A 25,360-nucleotide genomic window follows, 5' to 3' on the forward strand; every position below is an offset into this window, starting at 1 on the left:
TGAAGCGCAGCACTGTGTTCATTTATATGCTTAAGGGATACCTGCGGTTTTCCATCAAAATAAAAATGTGTTGGTTTAACTCTGAAAATTAAAAAAGTATGACAGGCATAAATATTAGTATTGTAATTTTACACTTACAATTTAAAATAAAATTATTGTTATTTTTCTTAAATATTCTTTTTATTTTACAGTGAAATATTACAACAGTAATATGTATTTTGTTTAGTGCTTTAGTATTTTTAATATTTTTTTATTTAATAATAATAATAATTTGTATTATTTTATAGCCATATTGATATAATCACAAAATTTTGTCCAAATTGTGCAGCCCTAGTCCAGTAATATTTCTTGTTTTGTTTTTATTTAGTAATTCTAATATTTTTATTTAGGTGTAGTAATAATAATAATTATTATTATTATTAATAGCCATATTAATATAATCACAACATTTTGGCCCAAAATGTAAATCTTTCTTCAATATTAATATTTCTTGTTTTGATTTAGTAATTCTAATATTTTTTATTTAGCAGTAGTAGTAGTAGTAGTAATAATAATAATTATTATTATTTATAGCCATATTAATATAATCACATTTTGGCCAAATTGTGCAGCCTTAGTCCAATATTAATATTTCTTAATCTCTTTTTATTTAGTAGTAGTAATAGTAGTAGTAGTAATAATTATTATTATTATTAATATTCTATAGCTATACTGACATAACAACTCGATTTTGTCCAAATCTGGCATCCATACAAACAAGCACATCAAACCTGGATATTTTCTTTTTTTTTTTAATCGCATTTTAAATTGCAATCGTATTTTTTTTCTCAGAAAAATCTTAATTAATCTTTTCCCCAAATCGTGCAGCCTTACTGTATATAGTACACATTATTACGATGCACACAAAATGCTGATCTGCCTGTCTATCCGTTTGTCTATAATACACAACATAGTACAATACATGTCAATAAAGTCACAAAATAACGTCAATGGTATTCGAGTTTTAAATTAGAACAACGTATGAATGTTTCCGAGCATTTAAGAGTAGAAATTTAACTTTTACTACGACAAAACAATGCAAGTTTCCCTGTGAGACGCAAACACGCAGCGGATACGTTTCCTGTTTCTCCAACAGGCGCTTTGTTGAGGCAGCGGACGGACTGTACCATTCGTCTGTAGGGGAACCCGACCGCGCTAACAACTACCGTTCTGACTCTGCTCACACGAAAAACACACAATTTGCAGGTATATCGTAATTTTATAAATATATAACTAATGTAAATCACATTTGTGCTTTTATACAGTGATTTTAGCATGTTGTAGATAAGCGGTGTTTGTCGGTTCCCCCCTACGCCGCGCCTGTTGCCATGTTCCCGGTTCCCTTATGGGTGTGGTGAAGAGATTGCTGGCAAAAATTACCTCTCAGTTTGCGTGAGGGCTGTGTGGCCCTTTAAATGTGTTTAAAATTGACTTCCAATGAATTATTCTGCTTTGAAATTTATCTGTGCGCATATCAACATGCAAGGGATCTGAAAGAAGCGGATTTTGCCCAAACTAGCCTGATCAGGTGAGGGGGAAAAAACAATCGTCCGCCGTGTTTCTCTTTTCTCGTCTATTTCCTGCTTGTAAAAAGCTCGTAAACTGTGATTTACTTACACCGCTGAACTCGTTTGTACTGTTTTTAGGGTCAATGATGGATTTAATCTCGATTTTGTAGCTAATTAGTTCAATTATAATCTGCTAGTTATGGTTGAGAGTGAAGAGGCAACAGGAGGCCCGATAAACACAAGAGTTCAGTTTGAATTTTAACGGTTTTAACATGTTGAGTGTTTCCTCGCACTAGTTAACCATCTAAATGGGTAGTTTAGTGAAGTGGTTAAATATCTGGGTGATAAATGAAAGGTAGTGGGTTTAAATCTCAGCTTGGTTGTCATATTGTGTCCTTGATCGACACACAATCTCAAAGTAACTACTATAGTAAACACTAACTGTTGTTTTTGAATCAAAGTCTTACTTGGATGAATACATGTGAATGCGCTCTGCAAGTAATTGTATTTAGAAGTTATATCTTCCAGCTAAGTTGACAGAATTAATTTAAAAATCATATTTAAAGTATTTTGTGAAGGACACAGTAGCCGAGATTGTTTGAGCAGAAGCTAATGGTTTTACTTTCACTTTACCTTTCTGAAATCTCAGTCTGTTTTGATTTAGCTAAAGTTTTTTTTAGATGTTAATATCTGCCAGCTTTAATTATTTTGATATTTACGGGCCTGATATGCTGTTTTACTCTGATACAGTCTTCTGATGCAATAATTGTAAATATTGTTGGTTATCAGTGGTTAATTTCAACTTATTTTCAAGGTTAGAATGGTCTAGCATGTATTATATTTTAACTGAATAATTTCAGATTTCAGTAGTTATTAGGTGATCTCATTTTTATATATATATATATATACATATATACATATATATACGTGTTAGATTTTATTGTCATTTGTGATTGTGTGTAATATCGTTGAGTTCCTCTTCCCAGCAGGCAAATATGAGACAATTGCTTCCTGGAATAGCTTTATAGTTGTATTTTTTGTTTTCTAACTAAATAAAAGCACACAGGTTCTCATTCATGTATCTCAGAAATGTCTCTTGAAACAGCTGTTTTCTGACATCAGAGCTGATTTTAGTGTTTTATTTGTTCATGAAAATCCATTTGAACACATTCAAATGAACACACTAAAATATTGATCTAATATATATATATTTTTGCGAACCCCTTCAGCCTAAAATATTAATTGAAATCTTTCCTGATATTTTAAGTTAATATTTCAATCATTTAACAACACATTCACATGTTAATGGTCTTCAGAGGTTGGTTAATGGTTGCGTGACATGCAAGTGAACAAATAAAATGTATAATCTTTTTTTTTTTTAGGAAGAGTTTTATTTTGATTGAATTACATTTAAAATTATTTATTTTCATTTGACATTTTTGTAATTTACCGGTACTTAATTATTAGCTTTTCAATTTCATCAGCTCACGCCCTCCCAAAACAAAAAACAAAAAATGGCCTAAAATAGAATTTGAGATGTATATTGTCACATTGATAAACTGATGCTAGACTTACACGAGTAACACTTTCAGGAAACATTTTCAATCTCTAATCACTCAGCATTACATAAAAGCTCAAACCGAAACATGAGGTGTATTGTTAAATGTTTCCCCATTGCTGAAGTTTATCATGATGGTTTTGGTATTAAAAATATGGAGGGTGTTGTTGGTCTGGTAGTGGTTGGGCGGAATAACCAATTACTTACATCATGGTATGAGTAATTTTATAACATGTTAACAGTATATTTCATGATCTAGCTATTTTTATTGAAAATTCATGTGAGACTGCAGTAATGATGCTGAAAATTCAGCTTTGCCTCACAGAAATAAATTACACTAACATAGATTCACATAGAAAACAGCTATTTGAAATTATAATAATATTTCACAATTTTTACTGCACTTTTGATTAAATGAATGCAGCCTTGGTGTGCAGGAGAGACTTCTTTCAAAAACATTTTAAAAATCTTAAATGTTCTAAACTTTTGGTAGTGTCAAAAAAAAACCTGTTTACATTTTTAGTAACTTTTGAGTAAATATTCTGTAAATGAGCTAATGCACATTGAAATACTATAGAAGGTGATTGTTAACTCGCTAACTGTATCCATGGCAAGTTATTTTTATTGGACATTCGATGGAGTTTCAATGGCATTTTCTAACTTGCTGGACACAAAGTAAAAGATCATCAAAAGATTATTGGCTTATAGTCATAGACAGCTAACTAAACTCCAGTTTAAGTTCTGTCAAATGACACCCTTGGTATGAGAGACGCTGGACTGGTAACCAAAACCATCAGTCTAGTACACTCTAAAAAATGCTGGATTAAATACAACCCAGTGCTGGGTAAAATAGGGACAAACCCAGCAATTGGGCTGTTTTGACCCAGCGGTTGGGTTAAATGATTAACCCAGGTTAACACTGGGTTGTATTTAACCCAGCATTTTTTAGAGTGTATTTACTACTCTAATAACCTAGTTACTGAAAACTCACAGACGCTGTTTGAGTTTGTAGTAGATCTTTTAACTATTAAAACGCATTCATGTGGAATCAAAGGTGAGCGAAACATCAGAGACGCGGACGGACGCCTGATTTGACGGAAAGGTCAGTGAACATATGGGTGGCATTTGGCAGCAGTTGGTGGTCTTTTGAAGACCCTTTGAGCTCAGAGTAATTTCCCACTGCTCTCAGATCAGTCTGTGCATGTAATTAAAGTTGCTGGAATGGATTTGGTCAAAGGAAGCTGGTCCATTTGTAATTGCATTTTAAGGGATTTCATGATTGCATGCATCACTAGTGCAATGTTTGATTGACGGGTGAGTGCATGCAATGTAGGAATGATGTCATTGTACGATGCATGATTGCAGGTCCAGCACGTTGTCGTCTCGGGTGCCGGTCAAACAGGAACAATGAGTGAGTTGGAACAGTTGCGACAGGAAGCGGAACAGCTTCGCAACCAGATCCGGGTAAGTGTTTGGACCGACATGCAACAAAAGGAAGCGTTCATATGAGAGGACATCTATGTAAACTGTACACTTCCTGTGCTGTGTATTTGAATTGACAAGTTTTGTCATGAATTGCATTTGTTGTTGTTGTTTTTCAGGATGCTAGAAAAGCCTGCAGTGACTCCACACTTTCGCAGGTACGAAACAAAAATCATTAATGATTGCATCATGCATCACATTTGCTAAATACAATCCAATAGTCGTTTCTTACTAATTTTGAGCTGCTTATACCAAAAATAGTGACAGTTTTGCTCAAGCACGTCACACTTTTTCACTAAATTTGATGCATTTTGTTGCATTGTTTTTGACAACCATTTGTAAGGTGAAGAAGTCTTGTATTTTCACTTAATCAGGAGAAAAGCACCACAAAGACATGATTCATGTCTTCATCTGAGCCAGAATACAGCTATTTGTTCAATTACCAGCCCATTTTCACATGTATGAATGATTTTGAAGATGTTATTTTATGCATAATCCTGATTATGGCCAATGACTGAAGAAAATGCAAACTAACTGAGATGTTTTCTGCTACATCTGTGGAATGTGTTTCACTGCATCCAAACAGCCACAGAAAGATAACACATTTTGTGAAAAAAAAAGCTGTTCTTTGACATTAAATGGAGTATTTAAACAAACTTACTTTTGCAGATTGTAAGTTAAACGACACATTTTGAATTTGTTTTATCTTGAAAACAAAACTTTTGACATTTGACTGCTTTTGTTATTTTGTGCATTAAAGCTGATAATTACGTTTATATAGCTATTGAAAAAAAAAAAAAGAGACCACTTGAAAATTCTCAGTTTCTCTGGAATTTTGATTTATAGTTAAGTGTTTATGTAAAACATATTTTTTTGTTTTATTCTGTAAACTACTGATGACATTTCTTCCAAATTTTAAATAAAAATGTGGTCATTTAGAGCTTTTTTGCATAAAATGACAACTGGTCAAAATAACAAAATGATGCCATGTTTTCAGACATGTTTATATTCATTTTTAGACAAAACAATACCAATGTTTTAACTTCAGAAGAGTTAAGAAATCAGTATTTGGTGAAATATAACCCTGATTCACAACAAATGAAAACATTTGATATTTTGACTAATTGATCATTCTCTGAAAAAAAAGACAATATTTGTATTTAAAATTTGGAAATGTTATCAGATAGTATAAAACAAATATTAACATTTTACTCAAACCCATACCTAGTAAATCCAGAGAAACTGAGAATTTAAGTGGTATCTTAATATTTTACACACACGCATATATATATTATATATTTTTTTTTTTTTGTGTGAGAAAACTGAAAATTTTTTATATTTTTGAACTTGAAATCATCAAATTATGTAATATTAGGCCTTTTTTGCCAATCAGAAGAATTTTTTAAAGATATTATTCATAGATATCATCCAGTTCATCTACAGACTTCCTTGAAAATCTTTTTTTTTTTTTTTCTGCCTTTTTAGTGAATTTTGAGTAAATATTGTATAAATGAGCTAAACGCACATGAAATGCTATAGAAGATGATGCTGAGCTTGCTAACTGTACTGATGGCAGCTCTACACATTGGACTAGAAGACATCTCTAATGGGAACTGATGATGTTGTGTGATCTTTAATCTCTTGCTGTTTTGGGCTCATATGGCAGATGACAGCGAGCCTGGACTCAGTGGGGCGGATACAGATGAGAACGAGACGCACGCTCAGAGGTCATCTCGCCAAAATCTACGCCATGCACTGGGGCAGTGACTCCAGGTGTGTGTTTGATCGGAGAGTCCCTAATCATCACGATTAGTTTTAGATCCAAAAAACTACTTTAAACACTCTGGGCTGGTCTCCTTTCAACTGTGTGATTAATATTTCATGAAATAACGCTTGGGACCCTGGTGTTCGTTTTCCGTGGAGCTGGGAAAAGGCCTTTCCCACCATGATGCTCAAATCCCATCTGTGTCCCACATTAATTACATTTCGTTGATTGAAAAATAGATCGGCTGCAGTGTGGATATTTATAATTTCTGTGCCTTTTTTCAGGTTACTTGTCAGTGCCTCCCAAGATGGCAAACTCATCATATGGGATGGTTATACGACCAACAAGGTAATGAGATACTAGAGCAGTGTACACTGGGGAAAAAAATGATAACATTGTTTTATTCAAATTAAAAATGTTAATTATCATCACCGACCTAAATACATTCATTTATACAGACAAAGATCATTTTCATGGGTTGAATCAGGTATAACATGCTCTGTAAGGGAATAGTTCAAATGTACTGAAAATGTGCTCCCCTCAGGCCATCCAAGATGTAGATGAGTTTGTTTCTTCATCAGATTTGGAGAAATGTATTATATCAGTGTCTCTGCAATGGATGCTCTGCAGTGAATGGGTGCTGTCAGAATGAGAGTCCAAACAGCTGATAAAAACATCACAATAATCCTCAAGTGATCCACACACCTCCAGTCCATCAGTTAACATCTGGAGAAGACAAAAGCTGAAACAAATCCAGCATTAAGACATTTTTAACTAAAATCCGAGTCCATAATCCATAATAACGCTTCCTCCGGTGAAAAAGTGTCTAGTCTGAATCAGGAGAGAAATCTGCACAGATCAAGCACCGTTTACAAGCAAAAACAGTCCAAAACAGCTCTAAACAAATATGTGGCTGGATTTTGATGTGAGAGACAACAGGAGACGCACTTTTTCACTGGCGGAAGCGTTATTATGGATTATTGATTTCAGCCGGAAGCAACGGTTTAACAGGAGACGCACTTTTTCACTGGAGGAAGCGTTATTATGGATTATTGATTTCAGCCGGAAGCAACGGTTTGAAGTTACAAACGTCTTAATGCTGGATTTGTTTCAGCTTTTGTCTTCTCCAGATGTTAACTGATGGACTGGAGTGCTGTGGATTACTTGTGGATTATTGTGATGTTTTTATCAGCTGTTTGGACTCTCATTCTGACGGCACCCATTCACTGCAGAGCAAGTGATGCAATGCTACATTTCTCCAAACCTGATGAAGAAACAAACTCATCCTAATCCTGGATGGCCTGAGGGTGAGCACATTTTTTTAGCAAGTTACCATTTTTGGATGAACTATTCTTTTAAGGTAAAAGGTTATCACTTTTACAGTTGTTTTCTTTTAATCTTCAGCTTTAGCTCGTTATATTGCTGAAGTAAGCTGTATGTTTTTAACTCTGTCCGGCAGATGCACGCTATTCCCCTGCGCTCCTCCTGGGTCATGACCTGTGCCTATGCCCCGTCGGGGAACTACGTGGCCTGCGGAGGCCTAGACAACATCTGCTCCACCTACAGCCTTAAAACCCGCGAGGGCAACGTTAGGGTAAACCGAGAACTGGCTGGACACACAGGTAGAGTCACTTTTATTTATCTCTTCAGTAATATTACCTAGTACTTCCTCTAAAACAGGGATTAATCAGCAGAACCCCTTTGACCTGAAATGTTTACTGAGATTTAAAGTAAATTTTTCAATAATTTAACAACACATTTGCGTGTTCTCGGTTCTCTGATGCCAGTTTATGCAGGTAAACAAATAAAATATTTTAAGTGTTTTATTTTTACTGTATTTATTGTAATAATATTATTGATGTTAAATAATATATCCACTACTGGTTATTTATTTATTTTTGAAAACTCAGCTTTATCATAGGAATAAATTACATTATAAAATATATTTAAATAGAAAATGGTTATTTTAAGTATCACAATATTACTGACATTTCAAATAAATGCAGCCTTGATGAGCAGAAGAGACTTTTCAAAAACATTATAACATTCTAATTATTCCAAACTTTTGACCAGAAATTGTTTTAATACAATTCTGTATTTTATATTATATGTAAACATAATTATGTATTTAAATTTGACATTATGATTTAATAAAGTATTAATTAACTAAATATTATGACCTTAGCTAACTCACAAACTTCAGTTTGGGAAACCCTGCTCTAAAACAGTTCTTTCTGTATGGCATTTCATACAATATATAATTAATCAATGAAAGACCTAAATTATTATTTTTTTATTAATGATTCTGTAGGCTATCTGTCTTGCTGTCGTTTTCTTGATGACAATCAGATCATCACCAGCTCTGGTGACACCACATGGTGAGTTAATGTTACATACAATAATAATAATTAAACTGATTATTGTGTAGCATTAGTATGTCAAGGGATAAATGGTGTATGCGGTGTTAACTTTATTTGGCATGTACATATTTTAGTTAAATTTCTGTTTGAAATTGATTATTTAAAAATTATTTATTTTGTTTTATTTTTTAATTGTATATTTTATCATTTATTTTCTTTTATCCAAAGTGACTGGCATTTAAGGTATATATTTTATTAGCTCATGCATTCCCTAGGATTCGAACCCATGACCTTTACATTGCTATCGGCATGCTCTACTTTTGCTACAGGAAATATTTATTGCAATGTTAAATGCATAATAGGTGTTATTTCATGTTGTTTTTGAATTAAAAGCATTTGGTTTTGATTGAAATGAAATGGACTCCATGTTTAACTTTGCTCCTTCAGTGCATTGTGGGACATTGAGACGGGCCAGCAGACCACCAGTTTCACGGGACACACGGGTGATGTCATGAGTCTGTCGGTCAGTCCCGACTTAAAGACGTTCGTGTCAGGAGCCTGCGACGCTTCTGCCAAACTGTGGGACATCAGAGATGGGATGTGCAGGCAGTCCTTCACCGGCCACGTCTCGGATATAAATGCCGTCTGCGTAAGTATTTCAATCGACTTTTAAAGGGGTCCTATTATGCTCTTTCACAAAGTCTTGATTTTGTTTTGGGGGTGTACTAGAACAGGCTCTCATACTAGGTTCTAAAGTTGAAAAAGTGAAAAAGCATAATAGGACCCCTTTAAAATTACGCTTGCTGTTTGTTTAAATCGGGCGGCGTTTATTGTGTCCTAGAAGCTCCTCTACATGGGCAGTTGTATTGAGTTCGGTTGTTTACTCTCGCAGTTCTTTCCGAATGGAAATGCCTTCACAACGGGTTCAGACGACGCCACCTGCAGGCTGTTTGACCTGCGTGCGGATCAGGAGCTCATGATGTATTCTCACGACAACATCATCTGCGGCATCACCTCCGTGGCCTTCTCCAAGAGTGGACGCCTCCTGCTGGCCGGATACGACGACTTCAATTGCAATGTTTGGGACACTTTAAAAGGCGAACGTGCAGGCAAGAGCAAAACATTTTTTCACTACCCTTGAAAATGTAAGTGTGAAAATGCTGTAAATGTGACCCTGGAGCACAAAAGCAGTCTTAAGTCGCTGGGGTATATTTGTAGCAATAGCCAACAATACATTGTATGGGTCAAAATTATAGATTTTCCTTTATGCCAAAAATTACACGTATAAAAATGTGTTTTTATAGGGGGAGGGTTTCTGCATATTTTATTTATAATTTACTTTTATTATTAACTTTTGTTGTTTGCTTTATTGTACTTTTTATTTTATTTTATTTGTATTATTATTATTTTATTTTAGACTTTTGCTTTTATTTTATTTATAATTTGATTTATCTTATTACTTATTTTTATGATTTTTTAATTTTATTTTTTATTATTATTAATTTATTTTTATGTTTATTTATATTTTTATTTTTGATATTTTTTATTTTATTTATTTTATTTGTTTTTTTTTTAAGTTTATTTTTCCTTCGGTCCCTTTCTACGTCTTTCCACAGCAGTTCCTCTGTATTCCAGTTATTACACATGATGTTCAGTAAGTAGATGAATCCCGTGGAGAAACCAATCATCACTGCCGGCCACAGGAATTATAGGAAGAGATTATTAAAGTGTCATTGTGTAATATGTAAATATTCATGTATATGAATATAGATATGGTATATATGTACAGCATTATGTGTATGTATATACCATATAGTATATACATACATAGTGTTCATGTATATATTTTTCTAGTTGATCATCTGTATTACAAAAAGTTTGTGACGTTTTTGTGCATTGGAAAACAAAAGCGTGAAACGCATGGATTTTTTTTTATGCAGATGAAAACCTTTTGGGTTTTTTTTACACGCCACTAAATCAATCATCATTTATTGGTGCTTGAGTGTGTTTGAAAAGAAGGCACTGAATTTTCTCGCAGCCTTGAGATCGAATGTTTAATTCGAAGCATTTTGACGCCTTGTTTTTAGGAGTTTTGCTTTTGATTGATGATAAAATTCATAATCGATCTGCCCTTGAACTTCAACCTTAAATACTAGCGATCACAATATAACTAATCCTAGTGTATAAATTCCTATTCTTGGTGCTTGCAAAGAAATCTGTGCTTCGAATGAATTCATAACATTTGCTTTTTCGATTTTAAAATTTGAAATAGAACCCTCTTAAATTTAAATGTCGCAGTGTTACAAAGATGGAACGTCTTGAAAACAGTATAAATATTTTTATTGGTGTTAATTCATTTGAATGCGGAGACTAAGTTTTTTTTTCTTTTTTGGCGATCTCTCAATTTCAGCATGTAAATGTGTGCATACAGGTGGAAATGAAGAACACTACCTGGTCAGGATAGTTAAACTGCTGACAAGTCACTATATTAGGCTTCATTTTTCTATGGATCAAAAAACGTAGACCAGAGTGATGAAGCGGTTTACTCACTTTCGCCATATTTAAGTGCCATCGGTTCTGACAGTATGCCTGTGTTTGTTGCGGTTGCCAGATTGATGCTGGTTTGAGATGCGTGTCAGTAACCAGCTTAACAAGCCTCATTAAAACGGTGATATTTGTGCCATTGTTAATGCTTTTAACATGTCGTGTAACTGTGAAAAGCATTTAAAATCTTTCTTTTACTTTACCTTTTTATATAAAAGGGAATCGGAATGCAGCTTTGAGGTATTAAAATATGTATTTTTTTTCTGTAAGAAGTCCTTTTTCAGTATGAAGATGCTTATTAGCATAAATAAAAACCCTTTCACTGCTCCATAAAGGAATTGATTTTAGTTTTATGTTTTTTTGCTGAATTTTATGATGATTAACTGTGAAAAGGGATGTCTTTGGTAATAATGTCTCATTTAGAAGTCACTTTGAATTCAATTTAAACCTGGTATTATAAGTATTGGTTAGATTTAAGTCAGATTTCTGTTGTTGGTACTGTAGAGGTTGCAAGATTGCCGATCAGTGATTCTTTTTGTGGTTGTTTTATTATGATCATGTTGAAGATTTGAGTGGTTGGTTCTGGATCAGCTGAAATTTAACGTATAGCTGCCGTAAGAGTGCTGTAAGAGTGGCTGAAATGCTGATGTAGTCTTTCAGAGCTTTAATGAAAACCATGGATGACTTTTCCAAATGCGTTTAGGGTTTTTTTCCCAATTATTTCCAAACCACTCAAACTTGGCAACAAAAGAACATTTTTAGTATTACAGTACATGTTAGAACCCCGATGTTTTAAGTATTCATAAGATACTTTTGGCTCGATTTGTAAGCTTCATAATCTTTTTTTTCTTCTTCTTCTTTCTTTGAGCCAATAAAACCAGGAGTGTGGTGCCTTGTGTACTTTCACAGTGCCATATTTTCAAATAATCATTTAATAACATTTTGTTTCTCAACTTCTTCGTATTTGTAAAGTAACCTGGTGATAATGCTGCCATACACTGATATTGTAACCAATAAAAAGACTTTTAACCACATCTTAATGTGTTCGGATTGATTTGTCTCTTAAACTTGTGTAATTATATTTGAATATGGATGTTAGGGCTGTATATCTTGGGAAAGTTATATTACATGCCGTCTTCAACTGAAAACAAGACTGATCAAAATATTTAATCAGTTGTAAATGGTTTTTCATAGGCGTTTTCACTTAAAAGTAAACTATCTTTTGAGGGAAGGAGAGAAGCGAAAATAATGCACTTCGGTCCACAGCGTCACTTATATTCGAAGATCGTCCTGTTTTTCTTTAATCTTGCTTGTAAAGAACCTGCAGCTTAATGTTATGTTGCCATTATTATATGTTAATTTTAATGTCAAAAATCACTGATATAATTGTGCGAGAACTTACCTCAGAAATTCGCGCCACTTCGTCTCATAATCCTGGCGCGCGCTCTAGATTTAAAAAGCCCGCGAATGTCCGAGCGAACCACTGTTGCCAAGTCCGCGGTTTTCCCGCGGAATTGGGCTACTTTAACACTGTTGCCGCGGGTTTAAGCGACCCCAATCACGTGATATTTAGCTCCTAAAATGCGAATTTTACTAGTCGAACCCCGCCAAAAACCGTGTATTTTACCCCCCAGAACGCGATTTTTACCTGGGGACCCCCTTGAAAGCCATTGGGCCAGTTTTGTTATGAACACCTGGCAACCATGGAGCAAAGGTCAACTGACAGACTTTTGACACATGGTTTATACATACTGTAAGATTGCCCTGAATAAAATTATATTTGAAAATAAAACCAAAGACGACTTGTTTTGACAGCCGCCCTAAACGAAAAGTCTTCAAACTTGTGAAAGTGACACATTTGGATTCAGAAGGTGAGCAGTTTTTGCAACGCCGTCAATAACCTCGGATGTCCATCTGTAAAAGTTCTTTACTGGGATTAATAGTGTAATATCCAAACATAAGAAAATGTAGAGTTTCTTTAACACAGTAATACAACAATTTAGTAATGTTTTATAATATTTTTTTTTATTACACAGGAGAAACTTATTTTCAGGATATTACATTTACATACGTTTAGAAATAGAATAGAATTTTAACACTGGGTTATACTGATTCAAACTGCTACCAAGGAACATATAGAAAATAGGCTTTGTGATCAAAAGGCAAATCTACAAAATCTGAATTCCCTGTCTGATGACATGAACTGTTTCTGAATAAAAAGGCTCTGTGAAAAAGGCAGAGTATAAGTATGAAATTTTTTTTGACTCCATTAGGCTGAACCTGAACAGCAAAACTGACTCCATTTTCAAATTCCAGCTTTTTACCCTCATGTTTTGCTTAATAGGGCAGCTTCACAGTTCACAAAATAGTGTTTTTAAGTTCAGTACCAGTGAAACTGAATCTCTGTACAGGAAAACCTCAACCAAAACCGCACTGAAACCACCTTTACTTCAAGAATACACATTTTAGTGTTAACTACTAGTAACATTTTTTCCCCTTGCATTCCTTGCAACATCTGGTGGTGAGTTGAGAATTCCCGAAACAGCAGGGCGTAACAGTATTCAGGAGTTACATCACTCTCTGGAAGGAGCCAGTGTATCCGTGTGAACAGAATCAGGGTTGAGGACGAAGATACTGGGAGCTGAAATCCTCTAACTGCTTTTCTAGGGCCGTGGCTTTATGTCTAGGAAAGAAAATGTGTCCATTATTACAAACGCCTCAAAATGATCGATAGAAGAGATGTGGAAAATTTCACATTTTTAAGGTGCAACTCAAAGCTTGACAGAAATACAGAAGTCTCAAGATGCATTTGTTAACTGGATATGGAGTCTAAATCAATGGCTCAAACACCAGTGTTGGGAAGGTTACTTTGGAAATGTAATAGGTTACAGATTACAAGTTACCGTATTTAAAATTTCAATTACTTTATTAATATAACTGATTACATTCGATTACTTTTCTAAATTTGTAACAAATGTTTTCAAAAGTTAATCATTTTCAAACATGTAAAGCAGGCAGGGTTAACTTTACAGTAGAACTCAACACTGATTACTATCAGACTTTCAGAATCCTTCTTCACTTGAATTAAGATTATCATAAATTAATTTTAAAGCACAGAATCAGACTTTAACAGCTATGTTTACTTCGAGATCATTCTGTGGTTAAATACAGGTTTAAAGTCATAAGATACAGATTAATAGCAATGATACCGTTTTTGAAATCAAAAAAAATAAAGCATATACACTGATCTAAATAAATGTTTTCTATTATAGATCAGTGAGCATATACATAAACCCAAATGGGAAATAAAACAGTTATGGAATAAGCATGTGTCCTAAACTCCTGAAACATTGCTGTCTCATATTTTAGAGCAATCAGTGCAATTTATGAAAGAAATCAATCAAATCTGTATGTGTGTGAAAATATTCCGAATGTAAAATTTTCCTAAGTAACTAATTTAATTACACATTTTTTCTCAGTAACTATAACTAATTCCAGTTACATTTATTTTGTAATTAAATAACGTAATTCCGTTACATGTAACTAGTTGCTCCCCAACACTGACCTAAGCGCTTTGGATCGCTTATGTACACTTTCCAGCTTCTGGATCTTGTCAGTGAGGCGTTGGATGTCATTCTCCAGGTCCTTCTGGGTGATGTCGACTTGCTGGCAGAGTCGAGCGAATGTGCTGCCGATTTCTCTTTATCAGACACACAAGAACACTTTAACATTATTTTCTACTTGCATGCACAGACTTGCACTTGAGCTGCAGTGTATAGAGTCAATAGCAGTGTATTAATCTCAAAACGACTGTATAGTCCACATAGAGCATAAACATATTCATATTGGTGTTTCTGCATCCAAATATGGTAAACAACTTCATCACAGACCAAACCCTGATGTCAAATGGACTCTGATGTAAACACTTACTGCTGCACTTGGTGGCTGCAGTTTGAGCTGGTGAAACTGATGATCATTTGAAGTTTCTCTGTGGCGTAATCCACAAACTGTTTCTTCAGGGCTCTTTCCTTGGCCTTGGTGGTCCAGGTGAGTTTTTCATACAGGTACAGCATGCCATACAGACTCATGGAGAGAGCGATCAGACGCCAGCCAACTGTTCGCCACACCTAACAGAAGATATAGAGATGAACTTTAATAACAATGCATTCATTTACACTCATGGGAAGTTAAGGTCACATTTACTGTCATTCTGGGAGTTTTGTGGGTGGATTGGAATTTCGCACGAGGGCAAAAGATTTTCCCACACAGGTTTCGCAAATTCACAGCTCGGTCATTCTGTGCCAAATCAACCAAATTTCAGAAACCTACCTGGCTAAAAAAAATTTAATCTTTTTTTCTGAAGAAAGACATAAAAAGCCAAAATATTCAATGCCATGGATGAATATTTACTGAGTAATCCATTATTTTGTAGAGGTGGTCAAAATGAGATTTGGAGCCAAATAACAGCAGGTGGAAAATAACTTTAGAAAGATGGCAGCATCATTATTTTATTTTTACACAGAGATTGGTAGCTCTATTCGTAAAATCCGTTGACTTTAGCAATCTTTGTTGCATTATATGCCGATGGTAACCCTTCAAAACTGGGAAAAAGCACTTTTTGTTTTCTTTTCTCCAAAGTTTGCATGGCTGTAACTCAAGAAGTATTAAATATACCTTAATATCCTTTTAGATTTTGGTTCAACAAATTTTAATTTTTAAGACTCTATATGGTTCAATTGAGTTACAGGCATGCAAACTTTGGGGGGGAAATGTGAGAAGTACTTTTTCCCATTTTTGAGCTGTCACCATTGACATGTAATGTAACAAAGATTGCTACAGTCAACAGATTTTACTAATACAGCTACCAATCTCTGTGTAAAAATAACAATGATGCTGTCTTTCTACAGTCATTTTGCTCCAAATTTCAGGCAAAAATTTTAATTTTGACCCCCCCCCAATGACATTTAATATTTTGGCTTTCTTCATCATTTATGTATTTCTTTCACCCATCTGCTTGGTTTGAAGCGACTTCATATATTGCTACACTATTCGCAATAGACAATGGACAATTTTGCCCACAAAACTGTGCTAATGTGACCACACCTTCACACAAGGCATAAGTATTTCTTAATTTAGGAATCAAGCTCATTGCAGCCTATTCTGGCCAGGAACCGCCCAATTAGACAGGAAGTGGACATCTGACTGTCACCTATAATAATATATAATATAATAATATAATATAAATAATATAAAATAAAAGTTATTCTAAAGCATTAACGAGCAATAATTCTCACCACTCCTCCAACGATGATCACGCTCATAGACGTGCGGGAAGTGACCGAGGCCAGGTTGCTCACCATGGACATCATGAGTTCTTCCTGCGTCAGTGATTGCTGATTCTGACCTTGAGATCTGGGGACCGGAGACTGAACCACTGCTGGGGCCGAAGGGGTGGTTGGCACCGTCAGCTGAGTAAAAAACAACAATAAACACAATAGACCATTAAAAAAATTCCATTCAGACTAGGGATGCACGATATTATCGGACCAATATCGGAATCGTCCGATAATGGCTTAAAATGTAAATATCGGCATTAGCCCGATATGAAAAATTATGCAGATAAGAGGATTAACTCACATGTGCTCAGGGTGTGCAAGTGATTAAATCACATCAGCAGTGTGGTCATTCTTGAAGTGAACTTTTGCCGATAATGGCTTAAAATGTAAATATCGGCATCAGCCCGATATGAAAAATTATGCCGATATGCCTTGCCGATAAAAGGATTAACTCACATGTGCTCAGGGTGTGCAAGCGATTAAATCATGTCAGCAGTGTGGTCATTCTTGACGTGAACTTTTGCCGATAATGGCTTAAAATGTAAATATCGGCATCGGCCCGATATGAAAAATTATGCCGATAAGTGGATTAACTCACATGTGCTTAGGGTGTGCAAGCGAATAAATCACGTCAGCAGTGTGGTCATTCTTGAAGCAAACTTTTGCCTGAATGATGATTAGATTCACTATTTTGGATCACTGCATTTAACTTGAGAATGCTTGTACAGAATGATGCCTCCGGAGTGCGAGAGTCAACAGTCACCTGGGTCCTAAAGCCCGTCCGGTAAGGCTTTTATTTTTATATTTACTGAGGGGGCGCTGTTGGCATACTTGTAATAAAATTGAAGTAAAATACACAAATAACATTTAGATTGTGTCTCTGATTAAATAAAGCAGTAATTGATGTCATAAAATCAAGAGTATGTTTTGATTTAAAGGTCAGAAGCTATAGCTTACATGAATAAAAAAATTAAAATCACAAACATGACACATGTAAATTAAATAATTTTATATATGTGACCCTGGAGCACAAAAGCAGTCAGTCATAAGTAGCACAGGTATATTTGTAGCAATAGCCAAATATACATTGTATGGGTCAAAATTATAGATTTTTCTTTTATGCCAAAAATCATTAGGATATTAAGTGAAGATCATGTTCCATGAACATATTTTGTAAACTTCCTACCGTAAATATATTAAAACTTAATTTTTGATTAGTAATATGCATTGCTAAGAACTTCATTTGGATAACTTTAAAGGCGATTTTCTCAATATTTTTGATTATTTTTTTGCACCCTCAGATTCCAGATTTTCAAATAGTTGTATCTCGGACAAATATTGTCCTATCCTAACAAACCATACATCAATGGAAAGCTTATTTATTCAACTTTCAGGTGATGTATAAATCTCAATTTCGAAAAATTGACACTTAAGACTGGTTTTGTGGTCCAGGGTCACATATATCGATTTATTCATTAATGTGTGATATGTTTGTTTTTTTAAACAAATTATGAGCTGTAAAAGATTTTCAGAATTCTTACAACTCTTTTGCCTTAGACCATCTACAAATGTTAAATCTTAAAATAATATTTTAAGGTTACCACAGCATCTTTCTGGAAAAAAAAAAAAAAAAATGCAGCGATTTATATATATATATATAAACTATATATAGTTGATTTAAAATTATTTTTTAAAGCTTTCAATGTACTGTCATTATAAAAAAAAAACTCATTATTGTTTATTTAATTCTAACAAATAAGTTTTTGTTAAAAACTAACCAAAATTAATAATAATTTGTTTATAATTTCCTCACAGGAGAGACTTGCTGTTGTTTCCAAGCAAAAGGAAATATATCGGTATCCGCCAAAAATGAGTTGAAAAATATCGGCATATCGGAAATCGGCAAAAATCCAATATCATGCATCCCTAATTCAGACCAAAACATGGAGGCTGAAGGTCAAGTCCACACAAGCATCTCCATGCATCTCAGTGGAAACGCAGATTTCTGATTTATGTACCGGTAGGGTCTGATCCACCAGCATCAAGGCACGTTTGGCGTTGACGGGACCTAGGAAACGGTGGACCAGTGCAGTCCAGCCTAAGGAGAACTGGAACTCGATGTTCTCCTGGAAGTCTGAGCAAAGGGTGGCACAGTTGATGTCGTAGCTGAGCTCAAACTTCCTGCTGGGAATGAGCATGTGCAGCTGGCTCTGGGCAGCAGAGGGCAGCAGAGGCATCAGACACTCTGGAAGCACAATAGGCAGGTAGATTACTAAACACACATTTATCACTGCATAAACTGTCCATACAGCGTTTGGTTTTATGGTTTAGCGTCGCTACAGCATATTGACACCAACGGAATAATAGCACTCAAGTACATACTAACCTTTGTAAAGAATTACATTAGCAACACTTCACCCATTATCAGAGATTGTCTATTAATAGGATTGTCACCCACTTGTGTTTAAATATCAAACGCAGGTCACTGTGTCTGTCTGTTCTCACATACCCATCATGTTTTGCTGAGACGACTGAACGGAGGCGTTTACTGCATCAGAACAGCGGAAGGCCAGATTCTTGCCCATGCCCTTCTCGATGTGGCTGAGAAGATCCTGCAGAAGACGAACAGATCAGATCAGGTACTGAAGGAGACGATAATTTCTAAAGCTACAAAAATAAACTAAAATAATAAATAATATGAAAAAAAAAAAAACATTTCATACATATATAAAAGACCAGGTACTGAATGAGATTTCTGAAGCAAAAAATAAATACATTATTAAAAAAATTAAATAAAAAAATTAAAATAAAAAAATTAAAATAATAATAATACATACATATGTTTACAAAGTATAATTTAAAAAATATTTTAATAATATAAATTATTGTTATATATATATATTTTTTTTACATTTGATGTTTAATATGCAGCGATGTAAAGGATTTTGGACGAAAAACATTTCACTGTGAGTGTGATGCAAATACAAAAACATACAAAAATGTAGTTAGTAATAGGTCAGCTGTGTTCATCCATTTAATTGTGACAGATCTATTCTGACACTCACAGATTTGTAGATTTTGAGCACGTGTGGTGACGGGTGGAAATCTGCACGAAACTCGTCTATGAGCACAGACAGACGGCAGATCTCTTCTGCCATGGCGTCTGACACCTGAAACACACAAACTACATAATCAATCCTTCACTGCTCTGGACTCTCTTTTTTATTTTTTATTTTAATGGAACCGTTTTTTTAGACAAAATATATTTTTTAAAAGTTTGCATGTGTTTTTTGTTTTTTTTTTTGTATCATATTTGGTCCATCATGCTTTTATGGCTCATATATTCTCATATGTGACCCTGGACCACAAAACCAGTCATAAGGGTAAATTTTTTTTAAATTGAGATGTATGCATCATATCAAAGCTGAATAAATGAGCTTTCCATTGATGTATGGTTTGTTAGGATAGGACAATATTTGGTCGAGATACAACTATTTGAAAATCTGGAATCTGAGGGTGCAAAAAAATCTAAATGTTGAGAAAATCATCTTTAAAGTTGTCCAAATGAAGTTCTTAGCAATGCATATTACTAATCAAAAATTAAGTTTTGATATATTTACGGTAGGAAATTTACAAAATATCTTCATGGAACATGATCTTTACTTAATATCCTAATGATTTTTGGCATAAAAGAAAAATAAATAATTTTGACCCATACAATGTATTGTTGGCTATTGCTACAAATATACCCCAGCGACTTAAGACTGCTTTTGGGTCACATATATAGTGAGAATATGGTGAAAAAACAACTCAATTTTATTTAGAGACTCAAACTGAGCATAATTATGCCGTTTTCTGCAGATGCTGATATTTCTATGATGAAATTCTGCTGCTTGTGATGTAAATCAGTGAGATCTTTATAACAGCACAGCAGATACTGACATAAAATGATCTGAATATCAGTCGTCACTCTATATCTCCAGTAATCTGTCTCAGTAAGATGAGATTGAAATGATGGAGAATCAAGTAAAGCTGAGCTGCTTCAGTCCAGTAAGTGTTCATCTGGAGATATTACTGCAGTTATTCTGACGCTTACTTGATTAAAATCAGTCAAGATTTTATCGCCCCGTCTCAACAGTGGATCCTCAGTTTTACCTTGTGTTTCACCTCCTCCGTGATGGCCTTGATTTTCTTCTTGATGTCCTGGATGAGCAGGTTGAGTTGATTGCGAACGAAATCCAGTCGGTCAAGCAGATACTCTCTCTCCTCCAGAGAAACCACCCTGAGATCAGACATAAAACATGTTATTACATGAATGATGATCACACGGGAAGCCAATATACATAATTAATACTCATAACTGAACTTATAATGTTCGTTAAGACTTTCTGGATTCATCTCAAAGACGAATCGCTTCAAAATAATCAGCTCTTCTGGTACTGGGTCTTCTGCTACAATATTCCCAAAGTAAAGAGAAACAGACGCACCTCTTGTCCGCGGCGGCGATGTTGATTTGATCCATGATGTCTCTGACTGTTTCTGTGATCTGCTTTGCTCTGATTGTGTGCTGCTCAAACTTGGTTTTCACTGCTGAATGCGAGATACACTCCTGCGAGGTCACGCGCACACACACACACACACACGCTACTGTGACAGGAGCCTTCTTGGCCAACTTTAAAGGGTTAAAGGTTCAAACCTGCTGCAGGCGTGAAACTAAAACAACAAATTAAGAGCAAAAACTGCAGCAAATCTAAACCCTAAACGCCAGCGGCTCTCCAATTCATTCACAGTAGCATGAACATAAAAGCAAATCATATCAATAAAACACTGCAATGAACACAAAAGGCAAACATAAAAACAATAGGAGGTCAAAAAGTCTCAAAGCACCACCTTTTTATCAAATTTAATACAAATGTTCTTAATGTCTTAGTATTTACTGGGTTTAAATTAAATGTCTAGTTGTCAAATAAGGCTGCACAATTAATCGAAATAGAACCAAAATCATTATGTAGCTTAGTGCAATTATCAAATCACAAAGGCTATGAATTAATTAAATAAATTTCTGCACTGAATGTTTCATTTACAAGCTTTAAGGGTTTCAATGGATTCAAGTTCAATGGATTAAGTTTGAAAATAAATAAAGACAGCCATAATTAGTATTGTAATTTTACAGTTAAATATTATATTATATTGTATTTATATGCTACGTTTTGTTTTTTTGTTTTTTTACAATTTTTAATGTTTTTTTTTTATTTAGTATTTTTTATATTTTTATTGAGTAATAATATGTATTATTATTATTATTAATTTATAATCATGTTGATATAATCACAAAATTACAATTTGGCCTAATTGTGCAGCCCTAGTCCAATAGCAATATTTCTTATTTTGTTTTTCTTTAGTAATTTTTATATTTTTCTTTAGTAATAATAATAACAATATCATTATTATTGCATAATCACAATATTATCACGAAATTTGCCCAAATTGTGCAGCTTTTAATATTTTTATTTAGTAATAATAATTATCATTATTTCATATAATCACAATATTATCACAAAAGTTTGGCCAGATTGTGCAGCTCTAAAAACAAGCACAGCAAACCTGGATTTCATTCTTCTTTAAATCACACTCACATCTCTAATCACTTTTTTTTTAGAAAATCAACCTGCCATTGTATACTTCAAATATTGTCAGCTTTCGTTGCTTTTGTAAGTTGCTTTGTATAAAAACATCTGCTAAATGCATAAATGTAAATCCTAGATTTCAATATAGTCTCAGATTTTTGGACTTCCCTGTATTTGTGCGATTCTTCTAAAAAAAACATAATATTAACAAAAGCGCATTTATATGAACACAGCAAAAGAAACTGAAATATACAGCAAAATAAGTTCATCCATACTAAACGAACAGAAGTGGGTGAAACAGAAATTCAAACCGAACTAAAGAAACGAATGTCCTCGCCTCAGTAAATCTAGACTTCAGCAATGACGACACAGTTTGAGGAATACAGACGGTTCAGTGGAGAGAGACTGATGGGTTAAACTAACTAAACTCAACCAGATTAAACCCTGAACGCTGCTCAGATACTGGACATAATCATATGAGGAGGAGACAAAAACCTGTCTAGAATCAGACTAGATAATGTTTGTAAGTCGCTTTGGATGAAAGAATCTGCTAAATGAGGAATGTGAATCTAACAAAGCCTTTTAAGCACAAAACCCCAAAATCAATAAATTATATTGTTTATTTTAAAGAAAAAGCCCATTTTAGAACCATTAGGATCTTTTGAACATCTCACTAGTTCTTAATAGTTCTAGTAATAGGCTTAATATTGTTTATGTAAAATATAATGTTGATTTTGAGGCGAAATATGACCTGGATATGTCATACGTGACCCTGGAGCACAAAACCAGTCATAATCAGTAAATTTTTTGATATTGAGATTTAGGCATCATCTGAAAGCTGAATAAATGTGCTTTCCATTGATGTTATGATAGAACAATATTTGGCTGAGATACAACTATTTGAAAATCTGGAATCTGAGGGTGCAAAAAAATCTAAATATTGAGAAAATCACCTTTAAAGTTGTTCAAATGAAGTTCTTAGCAATGCATATTACTAATCAAAAATTAAGTTTTGATATATTTATGGTAGGAAATTTACAAAAAAAAATGTATAATTTTGACCCATACAATGTATTTTTGGCTATTGCTACAAATATACCCCAGCGACTTAAGACTGCTTTTGTGATCCAGGCTCACATATTTTCTATCCTGTAGAATAACATCTCCTCCTGCATATTAGTGTGTCAAGAGCCAGACTCTCTGAAATAACTAGTGCTGGTTAATAAGTTTCCAGTGGCTCAAGCTTGATAAAGTCACATGCTGTATATAATCATGCAGGGAATGTACATCTGAGCACAATCGTATCAGCTCTTTATGTGGACTGAGATGATCTGAGCTCATATACGAAACTGTAAACTGTTTCACCCACTGCTTACTGTAAACATGAGTTAATCATCCACATCTCTTCACATGTTCTAATGAAACTAATACTGATGCACATTAATAAAAAATTGAGAATTACTATTGTAGATTCCATTGGTACCTACTAAATACGAATTTGGTTTTGGTGTTTTTTTGTTTTTATGTAACCGGCGAGTTCCCACTGTTTTTGTCACTTGCCTCAAACGATCTCTCAAAGTTCTGGAACTCCTTCAGTCGCTCCTGAAACCCTTCAGCTAAAGCTCCTCCTATAAACACATACATACACATGAATCTTTATCATGCCCTGTTTTTATTATGTTTACTGCATGTTAAGTGCAACCCACCAATAACTTTAGGGCAACCAGTAGCACAACTAACAATTCAACATCTAGCAATACAATCACGCTCAGTCTGAATTACCCATTCGGACAGTTTGCAAATGTGGCTTTCACAAACCACAAATATTTCAGTCAGCCATGTACTGTACTGTTTGATATTGCTTGCAGTGGGAATTTCTTTTTTATGCAAAATAAATATATATAAAAAAATCAGATATTAAATACACAAAAATTACCAAAAAATATATCACTAATATAAATGTTCAAATATGTATATATTTGAATAAATATATAAATAAATATATTTTCATTTAAATATATTTTATATAGTACATATATTTTAATATAATACATTTATAATATAGCTATATATATATGTCACTAAAATATTTTCAATCTAAATATATTTATTTTTTTCTAAATAAATAAATTTACTAGAAAAATATAAATCCCACACACTAAGCTTGCATCAACATAAAAAATATTTTAATATAATGAGCAATGTCTCGGTCAATCGATCTTCCTCAGGCTTTACCCAAAATGTACTGTAAGACTTGAAATGTTATTTCCTTGCCCATTAAAAGTACCCATTTTTGGCAAATTTTGGCATTTCAAGGCTTAAACTAAATATATGTTCACTGTGTAAAATATATTTACTTAAGTCAAGCTGTTTACAACATATATTTAGCTTATATTTAAAATGTTGCTACAGTTGATCAAACTCTATGAAATCATGCATGAAATCACTTCAAGTTTTAGTTGAAGTGATTTCATGCTTTTTTCATGTTTTCAGTTTAAGTCTGAAATGAGATTGAAATGTCAAACATTACGACTGTCATAAAAGGCTTTACAGCTGCTGTTTTGGCAGACTGTCATGTCAAAGGTGAAGTGTTTTCCTGTGTCTGTTAATAAACCCAATATCTATAAAAATACAAAAATCTGCATGAAATTTCAATTATTTTAAATACCCGAATCTGATTTCCCTCTGCTAGATGTGATGCTGGCTCGAGAATCCCTTTAGGATCACGCTCTTACCCGTCTCTGGCATACCCTGCGCCCGCTGCATCCGCGAGTTTAGCACCTCCTTCGCCGATACGAAGAAAATACGATTCGGTGCTTGTGCGCGATCCACAACCTTCAGCTCCTCCACCAGGAAGTCCACGCACCTGTCCGTGTGCGGCAAAATTTACGGACTGCAGCTTTAAGTAAAGATATTTTGTAAATCTCCTACCGTAAATATATAAAAACGTAATTTTTGATTAAAAAATATGCATTGCTAAGAACTTCATTTGGACAACTTTAAAGGTGATTTTCTCAATATTTAGATTTTTTTTTTTGCACCCTCAGATTCCAGATTTTCAAATACCGTATTGACCCGAATATAAGACGATGTTTTTTTCTTGGAAATACATCTGAAAAAACGCGGTCGTCTTATATTCAG

The 25,360-nt window shown here is 34.2% G+C and overlaps 2 protein-coding genes across 2 annotated transcripts in view; one reads left to right on the forward strand and one right to left on the reverse strand.

Moving 5' to 3' along the window:
- The first annotated feature begins 1,401 nt into the window (after positions 1–1,401).
- LOC107706720 (guanine nucleotide-binding protein G(I)/G(S)/G(T) subunit beta-1-like) lies at positions 1,402–9,868 on the forward strand. The gene is made up of 9 exons (XM_016510557.1): positions 1,402–1,567; positions 4,471–4,569; positions 4,707–4,745; positions 6,254–6,360; positions 6,637–6,700; positions 7,812–7,974; positions 8,664–8,730; positions 9,160–9,361; positions 9,605–9,868. Exons 2-9 carry the CDS (start codon positions 4,513–4,515, stop codon positions 9,851–9,853), a joined length of 948 nt encoding a protein of 315 aa, XP_016366043.1. The 5' UTR covers positions 1,402–1,567; positions 4,471–4,512; the 3' UTR covers positions 9,854–9,868.
- A 3,408-nt stretch (positions 9,869–13,276) lies between these two features.
- mfn1b (mitofusin 1b) overlaps positions 13,277–25,360 on the reverse strand; it is a 21,121-nt gene continuing 9,037 nt past the window's right edge. The window contains 11 exon segments of the mRNA XM_016510673.1: positions 13,277–13,939; positions 14,822–14,956; positions 15,187–15,383; positions 16,551–16,724; positions 18,611–18,837; positions 19,102–19,204; positions 19,658–19,762; positions 20,748–20,874; positions 21,080–21,201; positions 23,780–23,847; positions 24,955–25,143. Coding sequence (XP_016366159.1) covers positions 13,870–13,939; positions 14,822–14,956; positions 15,187–15,383; positions 16,551–16,724; positions 18,611–18,837; positions 19,102–19,204; positions 19,658–19,762; positions 20,748–20,874; positions 21,080–21,201; positions 23,780–23,847; positions 24,955–25,143 — 1,517 coding nt within the window. The 3' untranslated portion in view covers positions 13,277–13,869.

The sequence above is a fragment of the Sinocyclocheilus rhinocerous genome, unplaced genomic scaffold (genome assembly GCF_001515625.1).
Source record: "Sinocyclocheilus rhinocerous isolate Xijiao unplaced genomic scaffold, SAMN03320098_v1.1 scaffold4629, whole genome shotgun sequence".
Taxonomy (NCBI): domain Eukaryota; kingdom Metazoa; phylum Chordata; class Actinopteri; order Cypriniformes; family Cyprinidae; genus Sinocyclocheilus; species Sinocyclocheilus rhinocerous.